This window comes from Melozone crissalis, unplaced genomic scaffold (assembly GCF_028551555.1).
Source record: "Melozone crissalis strain CALT ecotype California unplaced genomic scaffold, PUWL_Pcris_2 ptg000187l_1, whole genome shotgun sequence".
In the NCBI taxonomy this organism is placed as follows: domain Eukaryota; kingdom Metazoa; phylum Chordata; class Aves; order Passeriformes; family Passerellidae; genus Melozone; species Melozone crissalis.
This window is the reverse complement of record NW_026535952.1, coordinates 2,132,513-2,151,835: the sequence shown is the minus strand read 5'-3', so window position 1 is coordinate 2,151,835 and position 19,323 is coordinate 2,132,513. Positions and strand designations below refer to the sequence as shown.

At 48.6% G+C, this 19,323-nt stretch overlaps 1 protein-coding gene and 1 long non-coding RNA gene across 5 annotated transcripts in view; both read right to left on the bottom strand.

The window, feature by feature from the left end:
* The window catches only part of LOC128948978 (uncharacterized), a 517,990-nt gene that overhangs the window by 140,572 nt on the left and 358,095 nt on the right, over nt 1-19,323 (bottom strand). The gene's annotated exons all lie outside the window — the stretch shown is intronic.
* Nucleotides 1-19,323, bottom strand: part of RUNX1 (RUNX family transcription factor 1) — a 90,465-nt gene that overhangs the window by 17,515 nt on the left and 53,627 nt on the right. The window contains exon 5 of one of the 4 annotated variants that reach the window (XM_054293739.1): nt 18,887-18,892. The exons of the other annotated variants lie outside the window; for them this stretch is intronic. Within the exon in view, the coding sequence (XP_054149714.1) occupies nt 18,887-18,892 (6 nt within the window). The remainder of the gene's footprint in view (nt 1-18,886; nt 18,893-19,323) is intronic. 4 annotated transcript variants of the gene reach the window in all.

The following is a 19,323-nucleotide window of genomic DNA, read 5'->3' as shown; positions in this document are numbered from 1 at the left end:
CGGGTGCCAAACCCTGCCAGGTGACACCTCCTGTGCCCTCAGCTGCCAAACCCTGCCAGGTGACACCTCCTGTGTCACCTGTGCCTCCAGCTGCTCCAGGGGGATTCGGGATCCCCTCGGATCTGCAGGGGAATCACCTGTGGGAGCTCCCACAGGCCAAACCCTGCCAGGTGGCACCTCCTGTGCCACCTGCGCCCTCCTGTGCCTTCAGCTGCTCCAGGGGGATTCAAGATCCCCTCAGATCTGCAGGGGAATCACCTGTGGGAGCTGCCCAGGTGCCAAACCCTGCCAGGTGGCACCTCCTGTGCCTCCAGCTGCTCCAGGTGCCACTCACTGCTGTCCCTGAGCCGCCCCAGCCCCAGGAATGGCTCCCAGGTGATGAATTCCTGCTGCCCCCCAGGAATTGCTGCAATCCTGGTTGGAGCTGGAGCACGGGAAGGGCAAGGCTCGGCTTCAGCTGAGTCACAGCACGTGGGAATCACCTGGTGTCACCCCTGCGGGCAGAGCTCACCCACAAGCGCAGCTCGGGGTGATTTATCAGCTTCGTGCCGCTCCATTCCCGTGCCGGGCTCAGGTGGGGGCAGCGCTCAGGGAAATGAGCCCGGCACGGGAAATTCTGTGATGTATTGGACTCCTCGAGCCAGGTCTCGTAAGTTCTTGGAGATTTATGTCACACCCAAGGTAGCTCAGCTACCTTAGAAGGCATAAAATCAGCAGGATGGCTTCTGTGGCAGTGTTGGAAACAGAAAAGTTTTAATAAAAGGCAAAATAACAAAACTCTTTACAGAGAAAAACTGAGCTAGGTGCAAGAGGCCCTCCTGCCCCGGTAAAACACCTCACAAAAGCCATTGGTTTTTTTGTTCTCTTCTTTTTCTAGGAAATTGCTCAGGTGGGACTTTTTGGCTCCTGTCCAATTTGCTGTCCTTAAGTTTGAGGTGAAGTCCCCCAGGGCTACGAGATGTCTTTTCACCAGATCGAGGAGAGAAACTTCTGGGTTTTTTTTTTTCTTTTTAAGGAGACAAAAAATAGTTTTATCACTCTGTCAACAGAGGGCACATTGCTATAACGATGCCCTGGGAGCACAGCCTGAACACGAGCTGTAAATGGTGAATAAAGTGAAATGAAGCCGTCTCTGCTGGCCCAGCCCACCTGAGAGCTCCACTGCGGAGGTGCCGACCTCGGAGCTGCCTGTCTAGACTGCAGACTTTGCTGCCAGCAGGGCAGAGCAGACACTTGTGGGGTTCAAGTTGTTTCACCCTAAGGGAGACATCCCAGCCGAGCCAGGAGGGTGAATCACAGCCCGGGAACAGCTGCTTTTCTCCTCGATGGATGGCACAGATACCCTGTGATGACTGTGTCAGACACAGACACACAATGCACACATGGCTGCAGCTCGCTGAAATGAAATCCCAGCCTGGACAGACCTCAGAAGTTTCTCTGTCATGGGGTCAAGCAGGACTAAAGGAAATGGAGAGATATTCCCTGAGCCAGCAGCTGGAAGTGCCGCTGAGTCACTGCTTGCAGACATGTGCTTAAATCATGGAATGATGGAATATCCTGAGTGGGAATAAACCCTCAGGGATCCCCCAGTGCCAGCCCTGCCCTGCCCAGACCCCCTAAAATCCCAGCCTGGGCATCCCAAAGGCCCCTGGAGCTGTGGCAGCCTCGGGGCCGTGCCCATTCCCTGGGCAGTGCCAGCACCCTCTGGGCAAGAACCTTGCCCTGAAACCCAACCCAAATCCCTCCAGGCCCAGCTCCAGCCCCTCCCTGGTGCTGTCCCTGTGCCGGAGCAGAGATTGGAGCTGTCCCTTGGGACAAACTGCAATCCCAGTGAAGTCTGACCTCAGCCCCCCCTGCTCCAGCTGGACAATCCAAATTCACACAATCTCTCCTCACGCGGCCCCTCCAGACCCTTCATCATCCTCATGTCCCTCCTTTGGACACTCTGAGAGCTTTAAATCCTTCTCATAAATAGATTGTGCCAAAGCTGCACCTTCCTCTCCTGGGCAAAGCTTCCACAGCCATGGGCTGGACCCGACCCTGCTGCTCCTGTGAGGGTGTCCTGATGCCCTGGAGCTCAGCCCCAAACCCTAAAACTCATCCCATCCCATCCCTGCCATGGCAAAAGGCCTTGAAACCAAGAATTACTGTCTTTCCTTCATGAAATCCTCTATCTGTTAGAATTCAGAGATTCATAAGCTTAGTTCAAAATTAAAAAAAAAAATAAAATAAATGGAAGTATGTATTGGAAAAGAGGCGACTTTGCTTTCATACAGAATTTCTACCATGGAATGGTTTGGGGTGGGAGGGACATTAAAGATCAGCCAGATCCATGGGCAGGGACACCTTCATCTACCCCAGGGTGCTCCAACCCAAATGTCCAACCAGGCCTTGGGCACTGCCAGGGATCCAGGGGCAGCCCCAGCTGCTCTGGGCTGTCCCAATTCCTGTCACAGTAAAACATTCCCAGCTCTGGGTCTGCATTTCACACAAATCCGAGGCTGGAATCCCTTTGGATGTGTTGTTCCCTCTGGAAAAATCAAGGCCTTGAAGAAAAGGAGAATGGAATGAAGGAGTTTCTGCAGCTCACTGGGGGATCAATGGGTGAACACAACGTGGCCTCAGGGGTCTCACAGGTTGCTCCTGATGCTCTGAACTAATTATTCCATATCCAAGTCCTTTAGCCTAAAGATAAACAAAAAGTCCTCATCAACCTCTTCTTTTCCACTTTCACTGCTCCCTCCTCTTTTCCAGCATGAAAGCAGTGGAAGAAAAACTTGCTCTCTGGAGCTTACAGTCATTTTATCCCCCACCAAACACTGACCTTGATGTGAACTAATTAGGATGGCAATAGATTATTAATAGGAGCGGGTAAGGTGAAGTTTTGTCAGTACAAAAGAGGCCTTTGAAGATGACAGCCATTTCCACTTTCATGGTGCCATCCCAAGTGCTCAGAAGAAAGCCTAGAAACTAATAAAGGAGAATTCATCCAGGGGCACCGAGTCACCCCCCAAACCCTTGTTCAGGATGGCAGACAAAAATCTGCTTGGATTCTTTTAAATCCCATCACAGATCAGGGTTAAAAACAACTTCTGGTAATGAGCAGATCTCTGATGATCTAAAGACACCCTGGCTCATTAGACTGAGGAAATAAGTGACATTTCAAATGCAACCTTCATTCTTGAACAGCTGAGGTCACCTTGAGAGAAATGCTGCTGCATGAAAGCTCTCTCCAGAGTGCAGCTTTGATTTACAAGGGAGGTGAGGTCTTCTCCACGTGAACATCTGTTTGTACAGCCAGCCTGCCCGAGCACCACGCACAGATTGGGTTTGGAAAGGCGACTGAGGAACTGCTTATGGTCCTAAACGAAACCAGACTTGTTGGAAGCTCTCCTAAGGGATCTGCTCCCCAAAATTCTCACAGGCTGATTTGAGATCTGCAGAACCCAGGTGGGAAACGAGTCAAGCCCAGAAGTTTGTGCTGAAAGCCCCAGCTCAGAGCCTTGTCAGAAATCCATTTCGAATCCCAAAGGGATGCTTTGCTTCCTCTCCAAAACCCCTCAGCAGCCCCTTCCACCCAAGCCATGGCCACGGGAGGTGACAGCAGGACCTGTCCCCGAGCCACGCTGGAGCTGAGGGGCCCAGCCCAGGGGGGAAGGATGGGAGGAAGGCCAGGACTCATCTCCACACTCACAGCTGTGGGATGAGAGACACACACTGGGACTAAAGGAAATGTCCTTCTGGATTTCATGGAATGATGGAATATCCTGGGTGGGAATAAACCCACCGAGATCATCAATCCCAGCCCTGCCCTGCCCAGAGCCCACCAAGCCCAGCCTGGGCATCCCTGGCAGCGCTGGCCAAAGGCTCCTGGAGCTGTGGCAGCCTCGAGGCCGTGCCCATTCCCTGGGCAGCCTGGGCAGTGCCAGCACCCTCTGGGCAAGAACCTTGCCCTGAAACACAACCTAAATCCCTCCTGGCCCAGCCCCAGCCGTCCCTGGGTGCTGCCCCTTCTCATAACAAGTTCTAAAGCTGACGGGGAAGGGAGCAGGTCCAAGTGCTTCTCTCTGGTGTTTCTGAAGGTGACAAGGAGAAAATCAAATCAACCCACAGAGAATCCCTTCAGTGTCCTTCCAAAGCAAGGTGCCAAAGGTGATGGCCCTGAAGAAGTAGGCAGAGGGCTGGGAATGCTCAGGGATCAGCCAGAAATGCTCTGGACACAGACTCTGCCCCAGGCTGCCCCAGAAAGGGGATTCACCTGTCAGTGATGCTGGGACGGGACCTGGGGGCAGCTGCTCATGTCCCAAGCCCTGGACATGTCCCTGCTCCTTCTCCTGGAGCTTTTCCTGTGGAAAATGTGGGAAAACCAGACAGAATCCCCAAATCCTTGAGGCAGGAAAAGCCCTCCCCGCCCATGGAGTGCCAGCTGCGCCCCATGGGCACCTTGTGCCCAGCCCAGAGCACTCAGTGCCACCTCCAGGGCACACCTGCAGGGATGGGCACTGCAAAGCTCCCTGGGCAGCCCCTGCCAAGGCCTGAGCTCCCTTTCCATGGGCAAATTGCTGCTGCTGTCCCAGCTGAGCCTGCCCTGGCCCAGCCTGAGGCCGCTCCCTCTGCTCCTGTCCCTGTTCCCTGGCAGCAGAGCCCGACCCCCCTGGCTGTGCCCTCCTGGCAGGGCCTTGTGCAGAGCCACAAGGGCCCCTGAGCCTCCTTTGCTCCAGCCTCAGCCCCTTCCAGCTCCTCAGGGATTCTGCAGCCCCTTCCAGCTCCTCAGGGATTCTCCAGCCCCTTCCCAGCTCCTCAGGGATTCTGCAGCCTCTTCCCAGCTCCCTCAGGGATTCTGCAGCCCCTTCCAGCTCCTCAGGGATTCTGCAGCCCCTTCCCAGCTCCGTTCCCTGCCCTGGACACGCTCCAGCCCCTCCAGGGCTCTCCTGCAGGACCAGAACTGGGCACAGCCCTCGAGGGACAATCCCTGCCCTGCTTCCCAAAATGTTGTGTCCTCCCATCCCTCTCCCAGCTGCAGGTTTGTGTGCAGGGAGGTGTGAGCAGAGAGGGTGGAGTGAGGAATAACAGTGTGGAAGGAAAGTTGTAATCCTGTAGAGAACAGAGGTGTCAACACATGTCAGATGTTGCAAAATATCCTGGTGTGGAAGAAATGCAGTAATTCCCAGTATGAACCAACAAAGTGCTGTTGTTTTGCCAGGCTGAGGAAGATTTCTTTTATGGAACAGGAAATGCTGGATGTTTTATATAAATAGCAGTTTCACTTTCTGTATTAAACAACTTCAAAATTGACCTTTTTAGCTACCAAAACCTGACCTTTAGCTACCAAAAACTTCTGGATTTGAAATGCTCAGCTTGCTAAAACCTCTTTTTAAACACAGCCCCATGACCAGCCTGTCTGCCCCGAAATATCCTGTAAAATTCTGGTTCTCCCTTAGCAATTCTGAGCCTCTGAAACATCAAAAAGTTTTCAGAAAGTCAGCTGAGCACATCTGAACTGCCCCCAATGTGCTGAGCAGAGCAGTTTTGGGCAGCTGTGGCAAGGAGAGTCATCTTTTACTCGGAGTAAAAGGAACTTTTCCCATTTCAGAAACCATCTCAAAGCTAAACATAATCTTGATATGCAAGCAAATATTATTTAAATAGGGGCAAGAGCAAATATTTTTTATGTTTAATGTAAAAACCCAATGCAATGGCACAAAACCAAGGTTACTGTTGTTTATACTGGGGATTTGCTCAGGATGGAAAAACCTCAAAAATTGAATTATTATTATTGAATTTAAATTTTTTTTTTTTTTTTTTGCATCTGCATTTACAAAATTTCAAAAAAACCAGCAACATTTGGAAACAATTAGTTAGAATTCACCCACAATTCTACATTTGCTGGTGTTGTTTTGCAGTTGTTGATATTTTGAGGCCGCCAGAGAAAAAAAACAACACCAAAAAAACCCCCCTTTGTTTATTTGTGCAGCTCTTTCATCTGGTTCAATTAAGATGCTGCATTACTCATTTTTTCCCCACTGTGATCCCAAAATGATTTTGGAGCTGCATTGGCACCTCCAGCCAGGGAATTAAACAGGAAAGGGTTCATCCCCCCATCCTCCACTATGGGCATTTTGGAAGGAATTTGAGAAGGGACTTTGGAGTTGTTTTCATTATATGATTTATTATTTTTTTATCTTCTATATAGATGGGAAGGGTGAGTTTGGCTCACATCTTTACTGCATGGCTTAGAAAGTCGTAAGACTTCTAGTTACAAGACTCTTAAAAGATTTCATGATTAACAAAACACTGCTGGCAAGGATATTTATGTTTTTGACTTAATCTTTGAATATTTCATCTTATGGATTCATGCTACAGTGTGAGCTTTCTTAGCATACAGTCTTCCTTCTTCCCTTTTCCTTTCCTTTCCTTTCCTTTCCTTTCCTTTCCTTTCCTTTCCTTTCCTTTCCTTTCCTTTCCTTATTTTTGTTTACTTTTGTAACTATTTTTTATTTACTATAAATGTAATTTGGTTTACTTTTGTAACTATTTTCCTATATCTTACACTCTAAACTTTCTTCTACTTATTGTGTCTCTACTTCGAACTTTAAATCCACACTCTCGCTTTTCGCGTATAAATTTGGAAGCCTTTTCTAAAGTCAGATCAAATCTCGTGTTTAATTTTAAACTCTAGTTTACAAGCCCTGAGAATTCCCTACATTTCAATTCCAACACTCCAGCAGCTCTTCCCACCCTCCCCCTCTCTCCGAGCCAGCCTGAAGCTCCAGATAAGCCCGGCCTGAGACACGAGGAGGCAAAGCCAGACAAACACCCGGGAAATGTTGGAAGGATTTGGGCCCCGAGGCAGAAGCGCTGTTTGTGGAGGCTGGAGGAGCCCCTGGAGCTCCCCAGAGCCCAGCAGAGCTGGAGAGTGGCCACCACTGGCCTGGGAGAGCTGTGCAGAGACAGCATCGAGCTCCTGTCTGCCTTTCTCACCCGGGGCCTTTTCCTGCGGCTCCAGCACGGGCGTGCAGGCACGGGCAGCAGGAGCTCTGCCATCTCTGCTGCTCCTCACACAGCTCAAACCTCATGGTCCTGCTGGAGACCACCCCAGCAAGGGCACAGCCTCAGCTGGGCAAGCGAGGAGAGCAAAAAGTTGTGTTTTGGTGGAATTTGGGCTCTTTTCCACCTGGCTGGGTGGAAGTGCCTCCCTCTCATTTTTCCCTCCCTACTTTTCTGCTCAAGGAGATGTTTTGGGGCAAAGAATGGAGGCAGCAGCAAGAATGACACAGTCACAGAATCCCAGGATCACTGAGGTTGTGAAAGATCTCCAAAATCATCCAGTGCCAGCTGTGCCTGGTGCCCACCTTGTCCCCAGCCCAGAGCACTCAGTGCCACCTCCAGGGGACACCTGCAGGGATGGGCACTGCAAAGCTCTCTGGGCAGCCCCTGCCAAGGCCTGAGCTCCCTTTCCATGGGCAAATTGCTGCTGCTGTCCCAGCTGAGCCTGCCCTGGCCCAGCCTGAGGCCGCTCCCTCTGCTCCTGTCCCTGTTCCCTGGCAGCAGAGCCCGACCCCCCCGGCTGTGCCCTCCTGGCAGGGCCTTGTGCAGAGCCACAAGGGCCCCTGAGCCTCCTTTGCTCCAGCCTCAGCCCCTTCCAGCTCCTCAGGGATTCTGCAGCCCCTTCCAGCTCCTCAGGGATTCTGCAGCCCCTTCCAGCTCCCTCGGGGATTCTGCAGCCCCTTCCCAGCTCCCTCAGCCCCATCCCAGCTCCCCTTCAGGAACAGGTTAAATGGAAAAACCTGCCCAGGACAGGTGTGCACCCCCTGCCTCCCTCTGCCACCAGCTCAGCACCAGCAATGACAAAGCAGAAAGGGAAGGGAAAAGTTCTCAACCATTCCAGCTACCACAGGAGGCACCTCTAAGACATCTGTGCTGCAGAACTGGAGGACAAAGAGTGGCTGAAGAGAGAGCATGAGGGCAAGGATGAACAACCAAAGTAAATATCTGATATTGAATCTAAACCTACTCTCAGTCTGAAGCTGTTCCCCTTTGCCCTGTCACTCCATTCATAAATCATCTCTCTCCATCTCTCCCTCAGGTGTCTGTCCCAGATATTCCTCTAAAATTCTTCTTCTCCCTTAGCAATTCTGAACCTCTGAAACATCAACAAATATTTAGAAACTCAGATATATTTTCCCACACAGAAAACAGGGATATGCTCCATCCCAGCCTGCCTGGTGAGGAGACAGCACTCCCTCAGTCCTCCCTTTATTTTTTTTCCTCCTTCCAAGATGAAACAGCAGCAGGATGACAGCCCTTGGTGGAGATGTGTGCAACAAGGCCCTCATTGTCTCGGCCAGGTGTGAGATTGGGGTTGAGCGGGTGCCAAGAGCCCCGGTATCAGCGCCAGCTCTGCGAGCTGCAAACACAACCCCAGCCTCCTGTAATCCCACTGCAGCCAGCCAGAGACTCAACAATTTAAGGCTTAAGACACACACACACACAGACCATAAATCAAAGAGGATGTACCAGCCAAGCGTCAGCTCCTTGGGCAGATGCCTGCAGACCGTCTGTGCTCATCAGACCTGGCCTCGCTGCCTGCTTGGAAACATTTGGGGTTTTTTTTGTTTTTTTTTCTCTCAAGATGAGAGGCTGGGTGGAGCAGCCAGCTCAGACACATTTCCATGTGCCCTATCTTGCCCCAACAGCCCTCCTCTCTCTGCTGGCTTTCTGCAGGCTGCTCGCCTCGTAAAGTCTCTTTATTCACAGGGCAGGAGGGAAGGAATTACATCTTGGGGAAATGTTTAATGTACAAATACAGAAATCACATGGACGTGCCCTCGGTAGGCACCACCCTCCTGAAACAAAACCCTGCCCTGCCATGGGAGTGTGGGAGCTCGGAACATGATCAAACAAGCACAGGGATTAGCACAGCTGTTTGTCTTTTCTTTCTTTTCTTTCTTTCTTTCTTTCTTTCTTTCTTTCTTTCTTTCTTTCTTTCTTTCTTTCTTTCTTTCTTTCTTTCTTTCTTTCTTTCTTTCTTTCTTTCTTTCTTTCTTTCTTTCTTTCTTTCTCTTTCTCTCCTTCTTTCTCTCTTGTTTCCTTCTTCCCTTCCCTTCCCTTCCTTTTTTTCCTTCACCAGCTGGATGATGGAGACCACAAGAGCCTGGCACAAACACCCAGGGATGGGTTTCCCTCACTTGAAATGTCTCCTTCCATTTCCATGGAAAAGCCCTCCCAGCCCAAGGAGTCCCAGCTGCGCCCTTTGCTCCAGCCTCAGCCCCTTCCAGCTCCCTCAGGGATTCTGCAGCCCCTTCCAGCTCCTCAGGGATTCTGCAGCCCCTTCCCAGCTCCATTCCCTGCCCTGGACACGCTCCAGCCCCTCCAGGTCTCTCCTGCAGGAGCAGAACTGGGCCCAGCCCTGGAGGGACCCCAGCACAGAGGGACAATCCCTGCCCTGCTCCTGCTGCACACACAATTCCCCATCCAGCCCAGCTGCCAGGGGCCTCTTGTCCCCCTGGGCACCCCTGGGCTCGTGTCCAGCCCCTGTCACAGCACCCCCAGGGCTTTTCCCGCCATTCCCACTTTCCCACTTTTGTCCAAGTTAACACCATGCTCACTTTTATGCTGAGTGGCAGAGCAGCTCCTGTTTGCTGGTGGATTCCCTCCCCCATGAACTAATTAATCCTGAAGTCAAATTTGCCAATGGTTTTGCATGGAAAATTGCTCATATTTATGTAGCTCTCAAGGATATCAAAGGATATTCCCTGTGCTTTGAGCAGTTATTCACAGGTTGCAAGATGAGAAGCATTGTTTGGAAAATGAAATTCACCTTTATGCAATGAGAGCTGAAAGCATCACCGGTGCTCCCCTTGCTCAAGCAGCTGCAAATCATCACCCCAAGAAAATCAAGAGTTCCCTTTCACTCAGGGCTGCCTTTCCTACGGGCCAGAGGATGCAGCAATTTACAGGAATTATTGCCATGCAAAGGAATTTTGGTTTCATTGGTTTTTCTCAGTGTTGATCACCTGAATTTAATTTGCAAGAAGCTGAGAGAACCCAAATTGGCCCAGTGATGTGTTAAATAATTTATAATTATAAATAAACATGCAAAAGGCCAAGAAGGAGTGGGATTGTTCACCTGCACAGGAGAAGCTTTGGGCTGAGCTCAGGGTGGCCTTGCAGGGCCTGGAGGAGCCCCAGGAAAGCTGGAGAGAGACAATGGCCAGGGGATGCAGGGACAGCACACAGGGAATGGCTCCACACTGAAAAATTACAGGTTTAGATCAGATATTAGGAAAAATTTCTTCCCTGTGAAGGTGGGCAGGGCTGGGATGGAATTCCCAGAGCAGCTGTGGCTGCCTCTGGATCCCTGGCAGTGCCCAAGGCCAGGTTGGACACTGGGGCTGGAGCAGCCTGGGACAGTGGGAGGTGTCCCTGCCATGGCAGGGGTGGCACTGGATGATTTTAAGCTTCCAAATCCAAGCAATTTCTGACAGAGGATGACAACTCCAACAGTTTCTGCTTCTAATTATTTCTATTTCCATCCCATTTTTGTGCACCTGACCAAAGACTTTCCCAGCATTTCTCCGAGTAAATATCCCTGAAAGTTCCTGAAGCTGAGCACCAAACCCTGGGAGCTTCCAGAATCCCTGATATTGAACTGAGCATTTTGCCCCTCAAAGCAACCTCTGATACAGACCCTGGAAATCAAACCCAACCTGAGAGCAAACCCTCGAATCTTTAACGGCCCTCTTAAACATCCTTTTGTTTTTCAATGCTTTTAAGAGAAGAGCTGTACAAATAGGCTGGGGATGGTCAGATGGAGCCAATTTGATTATCTAATGTGCACTTCCCCAGGTCATTGTTCCTCAGCTGTGAACAATCCCCGTTTGTTGGGGTCATAATAGGCTGAATACACAGGGAGAGCTCAGGATGAGTTTGCTAAGGGTGTTGTGTGTACTCAGCCACATGAAAGGAGCCCTGTGAGCGCTGGCACCACGTGGGTTCCTCAGGGAATGATCCTGTTGGATGCCATGTCCTGCTAAAGGCCTGGCAGAGGAGGATTTGAAAGGAGCTCCCCAAGATGTGGATAAATCCCAAAATCCCAGAATTAAAGTTGGAAAAGACCTCCAAGATCGTTCCCTGTGTGCTGTCCCTGCATCCCCTGGTAAATTGTTTCTCTCCAGCTTTCCTGGGGCTCCTTCAGGCCCTGCAAGGCCACCCTGAGCTCAGCCCAAAGCTTCTCCTGCGCAGGTGAACAATCCCTCTTCTTCTTGCCCTTTTGCCCCAAGCCTGGTGCCCACCCAGCCCAGAGCAGCGAGTGCCATGTTCAGACCTTCCTTGGACACCTCCAAACCTCCCTGGGCAGCCCCTTCCAAGGCCTGACTGCCTTTTCCAGGAAGAAATTTTTCCTGATTATCCAACTCAAGCTCCCCTGGCACAGCTTGAGGCTGTTTCCTCTCTGTCCCTGTTCCCTGCGAGCAGAGCCCGGCCCCCAACAACAGCTCAAGTTTGGAGATGTTCAGTTCAGAATCTGAGGGCCAAGAACACCCTGAATTACAAAATCCAAGTGGCATCTTCTGGCAGCTGGGCAGCACCAGGTGACGGAGAAGCTGTTTTCAGTGGGTGTTTGTTTTTAGGGTAAGGAGCCCTTATTTATTTATTTCTTGTTTGTTTTATTTACCACGGAAGGTAATTTGAGCTCTGCTATCCAAACCTTGGCGTGTTCTGCCAAGAGGGGATTAAAGAGGAGAATGCTGTGGAAAGAAACTGGGTTTGTCTCTAAAGAACTCAGATTTGATTTACCAGGGTTTTGCAATCAGTGCTTTTAATCTTCCTCATGACTGGGACATTCAACGGCCAAGAAAATGCTTTGAGGGCCAGTGGGGAACAACCCCAAACATGACAAAAACCTCAAATGCTGAATGTTTGCCATCCAAACTTCAGAATCATGGAATGGTCTGGATTGGAATTGAGCTTAAAGATAATTTTGTTTCAACACCTTCCACTATCCCACATTGCTCCAACCTGGCCTTGGACACTTCCAGGGATCCACGGGCAGCCACAGCTTCTCTGGGAATTCTATTCCAGGGCCTCCCCACCCTCATGGGGAACAATTCCTTCCCAATATCCCCGTTTAAACCTGCCCTTGGGGCAGGCAGAGATATTTACTTTAAACACCTCCAGGATGAGATGAGATTAACCCTGGGAAAGAGCAGGGAGCCAGGCTGAGGTGTTTCCATGGAAAAGGAAAAGCTCCAGGAGACAGAAATGTCCCCTGAGGTAGAGCTGAAAGATGCTACCCCAAAAACGAGGAGAAGAGCAGGGAGAGGCTCCACCTCGGACAGGTGAGAGAGATAAAGGAGCAAGGAGTGAGCCCAGGAAATTCTCTGGGAGAATCCTGGCCGGAAATTCCTGCCCTGGGTCAGAGATCAGCTCCACTTTCCCGAGGACCTAACGGAGAAGGGCTCAGGGAGTGGAAGGGGATCAAACCAAACAAACCAGAAGGAATCGCTGTGCAAGTCCAAAACTGAACTGGGAATGCTTGTCCCTGCCTGCCAGCTCTGCTCTCAGGATCCATCAGCTCTCCCGTGGTAAAAGACATGGACTGATTAATGAAAATAAAACTGTGCCTGGGCATGAGCTGCCCAATTTTTGAGCTGCCTAAAGAATCAGGGAGAGGGTTTTCCAAAGGCAGCTCCATAGCTGGGATTGGTTGCTCCATGGTTTAGGTGCTTGGACATCTTTAAAAATCCTCCTGAAACACCTTTCTGCTTCCTGAGTTTTCATAAATGCTCTATAAAAAAATCAAACTCTCAATTGTTTTCCTAAGAAAATAATGGAATTAGTGTCAAAACATACAACAAAATACAGATCTCTCAACTTCTCTGCTTGAAACTCAAGATTTCATTTTTGTTTTTTGGAGTTATCCTTGAGGATGCTCTGTGTGGTGGAAAAAACGTGGGGAAAAAAGCAGAAGAAAAAATTGCTGGAAGTGCAGGTGTTGCTTGGGGACTGAGAACATATTTGTTGCTTTTTCAATCTCAGCAAGTGCCAGGCGTTTGGAATATGAAGATTGGTATCTCAAATATATCGACACTTGGAAATCTTGCAGATTAACCACCATGACACAACTCTTTCCATTAGTTGATGGAAAAGCCAAACAATTTCAAGCCTTTTTTTATTTTATTTTCCAAGCTGGATATGAGGCTCATAAGCAAGACTGAGGCCCTGGAGCTGGGAATGGTGCTGGGAACACAGGCAGGTATTGAGGAATTGGATCCTCACCTCATTCTGCCCCATGTGGGAGCTGCACCAAGGGAAATACAGGCTGGAGAGCAGGGAAAAGGTTTTTCCAGCAAGGGTGAGAAAGTTCTGGAATGGCTGCCCGGGGAGGGGGTGGAGTCCCCATCCCTGGGTGTGTTTAACAGAGCCTGGATGTGGCACTGGGGGCCAGGGTTCAGCTGGGGCTGGGCTGGACTCGATGGTCTTGGAGGTCTCTTCCAACCCAGGGATTCTGGGATTCTGGGAGTTCTGTAACTCCTGTGAATTCTGTGAATTGCTCTGCACAACTCCTGACAGGAGGGCACTGAGGGGGGTTGGGCTCTGCTGCCGTGTCCAAGGGAAAGGAGGAGAGGAAATGGCCTCAAATTTAGGAAGGACCTTGGGACACTGAGCACATCCAGAGGGGCCAACGAGGCTGGAGAGGGGCTGGCAACACAAACCCTGTGAGGAAGCCCTGAGGGAGCTGGGGGTGCTCGGCCTGGAGAAAAGGAGACTCAGCGCTGCCCCCATCACTCTCACAGCTCCTGAAAGGGGCCTGTGCTCACCTGGGGCTGGGCTCTGTCTGCAGCAGCACTGACACACCCAGAGCACACAGCCTCGAGCTGCACCAAGGGAAATACAGGCTGGAGAGCAGGGAAAAGGTTTTTGCAGCAAGGGTGAGAAAGTTCTGGAATGGCTGCCCGGGGAGGGGGTGGAGTCCCCATGCCTGGGTGTGTTTAACAGAGCCTGGATGTGGCACTGGGGGCCAGGGTTCAGTTGGGGCTGGGCTGGACTCGATGGTCTGGAAGGTCTCTTCCAACCCAGGGATTCTGGGATTCTGTGAATGAAGGAGGGACAAACCTGTGGCTGGACAGATCCCAGTGCTGGAAAGGCAATATTGGCTCCAGCACAGGTGGGATTTACCCGGGGAAGTGCTGAGGACCTGGAGGTCCATGTGGGAACTGGGAGTTTGCAGGGAAGGAGTGAGAAAACTCTGCAGGGAGTTTTCATCTGGAGACTGAGATACAACAGAGGAAAGGGTTGAGAATCATGGAGTCATGGAATCCTGGAATGATGGAGTGGTTTGGGTTGGAAGGGAACTTAAAGCTCATCCCATCCCACCCCTGCCATGGCAGGGACACCTCCCACTGTCCCAGGCTGCTCCAGCCCCATTGTCCAACCTGGCCTTGGGCACTGCCAGGGATCCAGGGGCAGCCACGGAGATGATTTTTAAGCCCCTTCCAACCCAAATAATTCTGTAATTCCATAAAACAGGAGGTTTATATCTAGATTTGTAGTAGGGAGGTGTGAAAATGCAGGGATTTTTCCTCAGAGTGGATTTCCATGGGCCAGAATTCCAGAGGAATTGTTCTCTGTGTGCTAACCCAGCTGGTGTGCTGGGTTGAAACTGGTTGGTGACACCACAAATGGACACCAGGATGGGTCTGCAGCTGATGGCACTGCAAAAGTGCTCCTTGAAAAGGAAAACTCTGGAAATTTCTGATGGAATTCTATATCAATATCATCTGTTGAGCAATAATTGCAAATCCCTTCCTGCACTCTCAGGAAAAAGATATTTCTCTCTGAATGGAATGGAATAAAATGGAATAGAATAGAATAGAATAGAATAGAATAGAACAGATAGATATCATATTATAATATAATATAATATTCCCTTTTTTTGATGGAGCCCCTTGGAGCCCTGCCAGCTCCACAGATCTGCTTGGCCAAATATTTTGGGAAATCATCCCAACTTCCATGAATTTCCTGTGGCTGTGGCACTGGAGCTCTGGGTCCCCACCATGGGGTAGCTTCAGCTCCTTTTCTTCAGCTCCTTTTCAGTTTTTGGTGGCTGCTGGCACAGAAGGGAGTGGGAAGGAGGAAGATCACCTCTTCCTTCTCACCCAGAGCAGGATCCCAGTGGAAATTCTCATTCCAGGGAATAGGAGATGGAGGGAGATCCATTAAAGGGGATCTTCCCTGATCAGGATGGATGAATCGTGGTGGGGAAACCTTCTGGGGGTGGAGAGAACATCCAGAAGTGCTGGATCCAGCCCTGAGGAGCAGAGCTGAGAGGAAAAGTGCCGAGCTCAGGCAGCACTGGCTGCACATTCCAGGGAGTGTTTTTTGGGATGGAGAGGTTTGTAATCCAGTGGGAAGGCGATGATCTGCTGGGAAAGCACCACGTGCTGGGTGAAACAGCAGAGTGTCCAAAGGGAATGGAATGAATCAGTTTTTAACCTGTGGCACAAGGGGAAGAGCTGGGAATTCCCTGATCCTGGGAGCCTCTGGAGCTGTTGGGGAGCTGAGAGCATGCCAACCTCAATGCCCAAAACCACCTGAAAATTGCATTTTCCAGCAGCAAAATGTGGGGGCACACTGACAACTCCATCAATTCCCTTCTGAAACACTGCAAATTCTTCTGGTTCTATTAACACACAGCTTATGAAACAAAATTAAAAATGAAAATATTAAAAATTGGGGGTTGACCCAGGCAGAGAAGGAACAAAGCTTGTAATTCCCTGGCTGTAATTCCTGTTTTCAGTGCTGCCCTTGACTCTCCTCCTGCTTTTCACGGGTTCCTGGGAACCCTGATAAACCCAGGCTGTGTTTTTTGTCCAGGATCCTGATAGCCAGGACCTTGAAATGTCCCTTAAACAAAGTGTGGTGCACCTGGAGGAAGACAAAAGCCCGGCTCGTAACAAAATAATCCCTCAGTCCTCGTGTTTGGTGTTAATTCAAAGAGCTGAGCTTGAAATGATGTCCCTTGCTTTGTTTTCAGGGCTAATTCTTCCCTTCAAGAGCTGTCAGCAATTTTATTCCAGCCTCTCGTTTCCAGGGATTTTAGATTTGGTCATAAAAGTGGGAAATTGAACATCTAAGGTTACAAAATTTGCTTTAAAAAAAAGCCAACTCAGGTATTTTAAGGTTATCAAAGCTTTAAAAAAGAACTAGAGGTGTAGTTTAAAGTGATTATTTGTTTCCCCTAGACAAAACAGCTTGTTTAATTTATTTTTTTCAATAAATAATTAATGAATCCCCAAGTGAAAACATCTAAACAGTTGGAAAATAATGAAGAATCTTCAAGGCCAGGTTGGATGGAGCAACCTGGACCAGTGGAGGTGTCCCTGGTTGGTTTTAAGGTTCTTTTCCAACCCAAACCATTTTTTTGGGTCTGTGATTCTGTGAACATTTTTTGGGCTAATTAAAAAAAATAAATTATTTAATTGCACCTTTTTGGATGATATTCCTAACCCCATTTATTTATGCAATTTATTAACTCCACATCAATGCCTCCACAAGAATCTTCTGGGCCTGAATTTTTAAATATTTCTGTTGGCCCCTCAAAAAATTCTGCTGTGAAGGAACCTTATGTTCATTTTTTTTTTTTGGAATTACCCACTCTGGTTAACGTTAACCACTGTAAAATTAAGAATTGTGGATTTAGTGTCTGGTCCAGGCTGATGTTGGGAGAAACTCAATCTTAATACATATATTATATACATATGATATATTTATATTTATTATCAATAAATATATAATATAAATGATATAAATAGAAATATATAACTGATAAAAATAGAAATAGGAATATATATAATCGATTAAAATGTAAATATAAATATATAATAGATATAAATATAAATATTATAGCTATATAATGCATACTTCTAATTAAACTACACACTACTAATATCAGTTTTGTAATTAAATTTTAGAAACTTTCAATATAAATATAAATATAAATATAAATATAAATATAAATATAAATGCTTTTCAAGGCTCTAACGCCCTCAGCACAGCTCACATGGCTCTGCCTGTTTCTTATTTTCCCCTCTGCACAAAGGAAGGGGTGAGCTGAGGTCAGGATCTCCTTTCTCTATGCATGGAGGTCAAATCCTTTGACATTTTACACTCAGTTCTGGCATGAAACAATCTCTCAACTTAAACCATGTGGTGGAAGCTTTTCCTCCCCTCCTGTTCCCCTTTGGTCTGGGAATTGGCCATGGTTAAAACTTCCAAGGGAACAGGTGGACGTGGCTCCCTCCTTGTGATATGAAAGAAGCATAAAAATTCAATTAAAGCAATTTATGGGCTCTGAATTCAACTCTTAACGTGGATTTGTATCCGTGACACAAAAGGTTTTATTCTTTTTATTTTTATATTCTTTATATTATTCTTTTTATTATTCTTGATATATTCTTTTTATTATTCTTTATTCTATTTATTTTCCTTCTATCTGAACAAAAGGTTTTATTATTTTGATTTTTACACTCTTGATATTATTAATTTTGTTATTCTTTATATATTCTTTTATTATTATTTTTTCTATTTATTTTATTTGTATCGGAACAAAAGGTTTTATTCTCCTGTTTTGAGACTTGCTAAAATAGGAAGTTAAAATTACCCTCAATCCTTTTCTAGCTGAAAACTTCAACAAATAAACAGTGGTTTAGTGGCATGGCAGCCTGCCCCTTGCAATCCAAGAACTGCTCTGAGATGTCGATTTTAGTTTTGGTTTTTTTTTTTTTAAATAAGTGGGTTTGGATGAGCAGAGGAGCAGCTTGTGGTTCCTCCTGGTGAGAGTTAAAGCAAAATTTTGGGATACTGCTTGGAATTCAGCAATTCCAAGCTGGGGTTTGTTCTTATAAAAAGCACTTGGTGCTCTCTTTGGTGAGAAAGTTTCACCAAAAATGCTCCAGGATGCAAAACGGGCAGGAAGGTGTGAAATGGGATGTTCAGAATGGTTTTGGTTTTCATGGAATCACAGAATCCCAGACTGGTTTGGGTTTTGGAAGGGATCTTAAAGATCATTTCGTTCCACCCCTGCCATGGCAGGGACACCTCCCACTGTCCCCAGTGTCCAGCCTGGCCTTGGGCACTGCCAGGGATGCAGGGATGGAATTCCATGCCAGCCCTGCCCACCCTGCCAGGGAACAATTCCTCATTGCCAAGATCCCACCCAGCCCTGCCCTCTGGCACTGGCAGCCATTCCCTGTGTGCTGTCCCTGCATCCCCTGGCCATTGTCTCTCTCCAGCTTTCCTGGGGCTCCTCCAGGCCCTGCAAGGCCGCCCTGAGCTCAGCCCAAAGCTTCTCCTGTGCAGGTGAACAATCCCAGCTCTCCCCTTCGCTCCCTTGTTTTGGAGGCCTCTGGTCTGAAACTGAATAACCAAAAATAATAATAAAAAAAAATTAAATATCCCAGCTCACACAAGAGACAAACCCTAATCCAACCACACTTTGATCACCAAGGGTAAAATGATGGTCCTGGAACTTTTTCCTACCCCATCCCTGTTTTCCCTGCTGTGATAACTTGACCCTGAAAAGGTGAGCCCTGAAAGGTGAAAGGGTTTATTTTCCTGATATCCACTGCAAACCTCAACAATTCCATCCTCAATGGACAACACCCATTTGGAAGGGAAAGCGGAAGCAGGAGAAGAGAATATCCATGAGGAAACACCCATGGCTGAGCTGCATCTACAGGTGAAACATTAAATCCTGTTTGAAACAGCCAAACCCAACCACCTACTGCAGCTATTCCCACAGGGAGCAGCTGGAACCAGGCCCTGCATGAAAAACCCATCGGGAATTCCACAGGGAAGCAGGGAAAAGGGATCCTGGGTGTTAAACCTGATACTCTGCCAGGCAGAAAGTGTTCCCAAGAAGCTGAAGAATGTGAGGCTGCCACCTCCACCCACGTCTGCTCTGCTGAGCAGCCACAATAAAATTTGGGTTTTTTTAAATAGGAACAGAGCTGTGAGCAGGAGAAAGCCAGCGTGGATTGCTCTGCAAATCAGGGAGAGGAGTGAGGGGGATGTGAGGGGTTGGATCCTTCGCCTGAGCTGACCTGGAATTGCTCCAGCCAAGGGAAGGAGCTGGGTGGTGCTTCCAGTTTCTTTTTGCTTTGTAGAGCACATGGTCATTGGCTGATTTTTAGTGGTAAAATCAGTAGGGTTTAGTATGGTTAGATTGGGGTTTTGGGGAGATGATCTTCCCCGTGAGGAAGACACAGTTTGCCCACAGAATTTTGTGGCTTCCCTATCCCTGGAAGCATCCAAGGCCAGCCT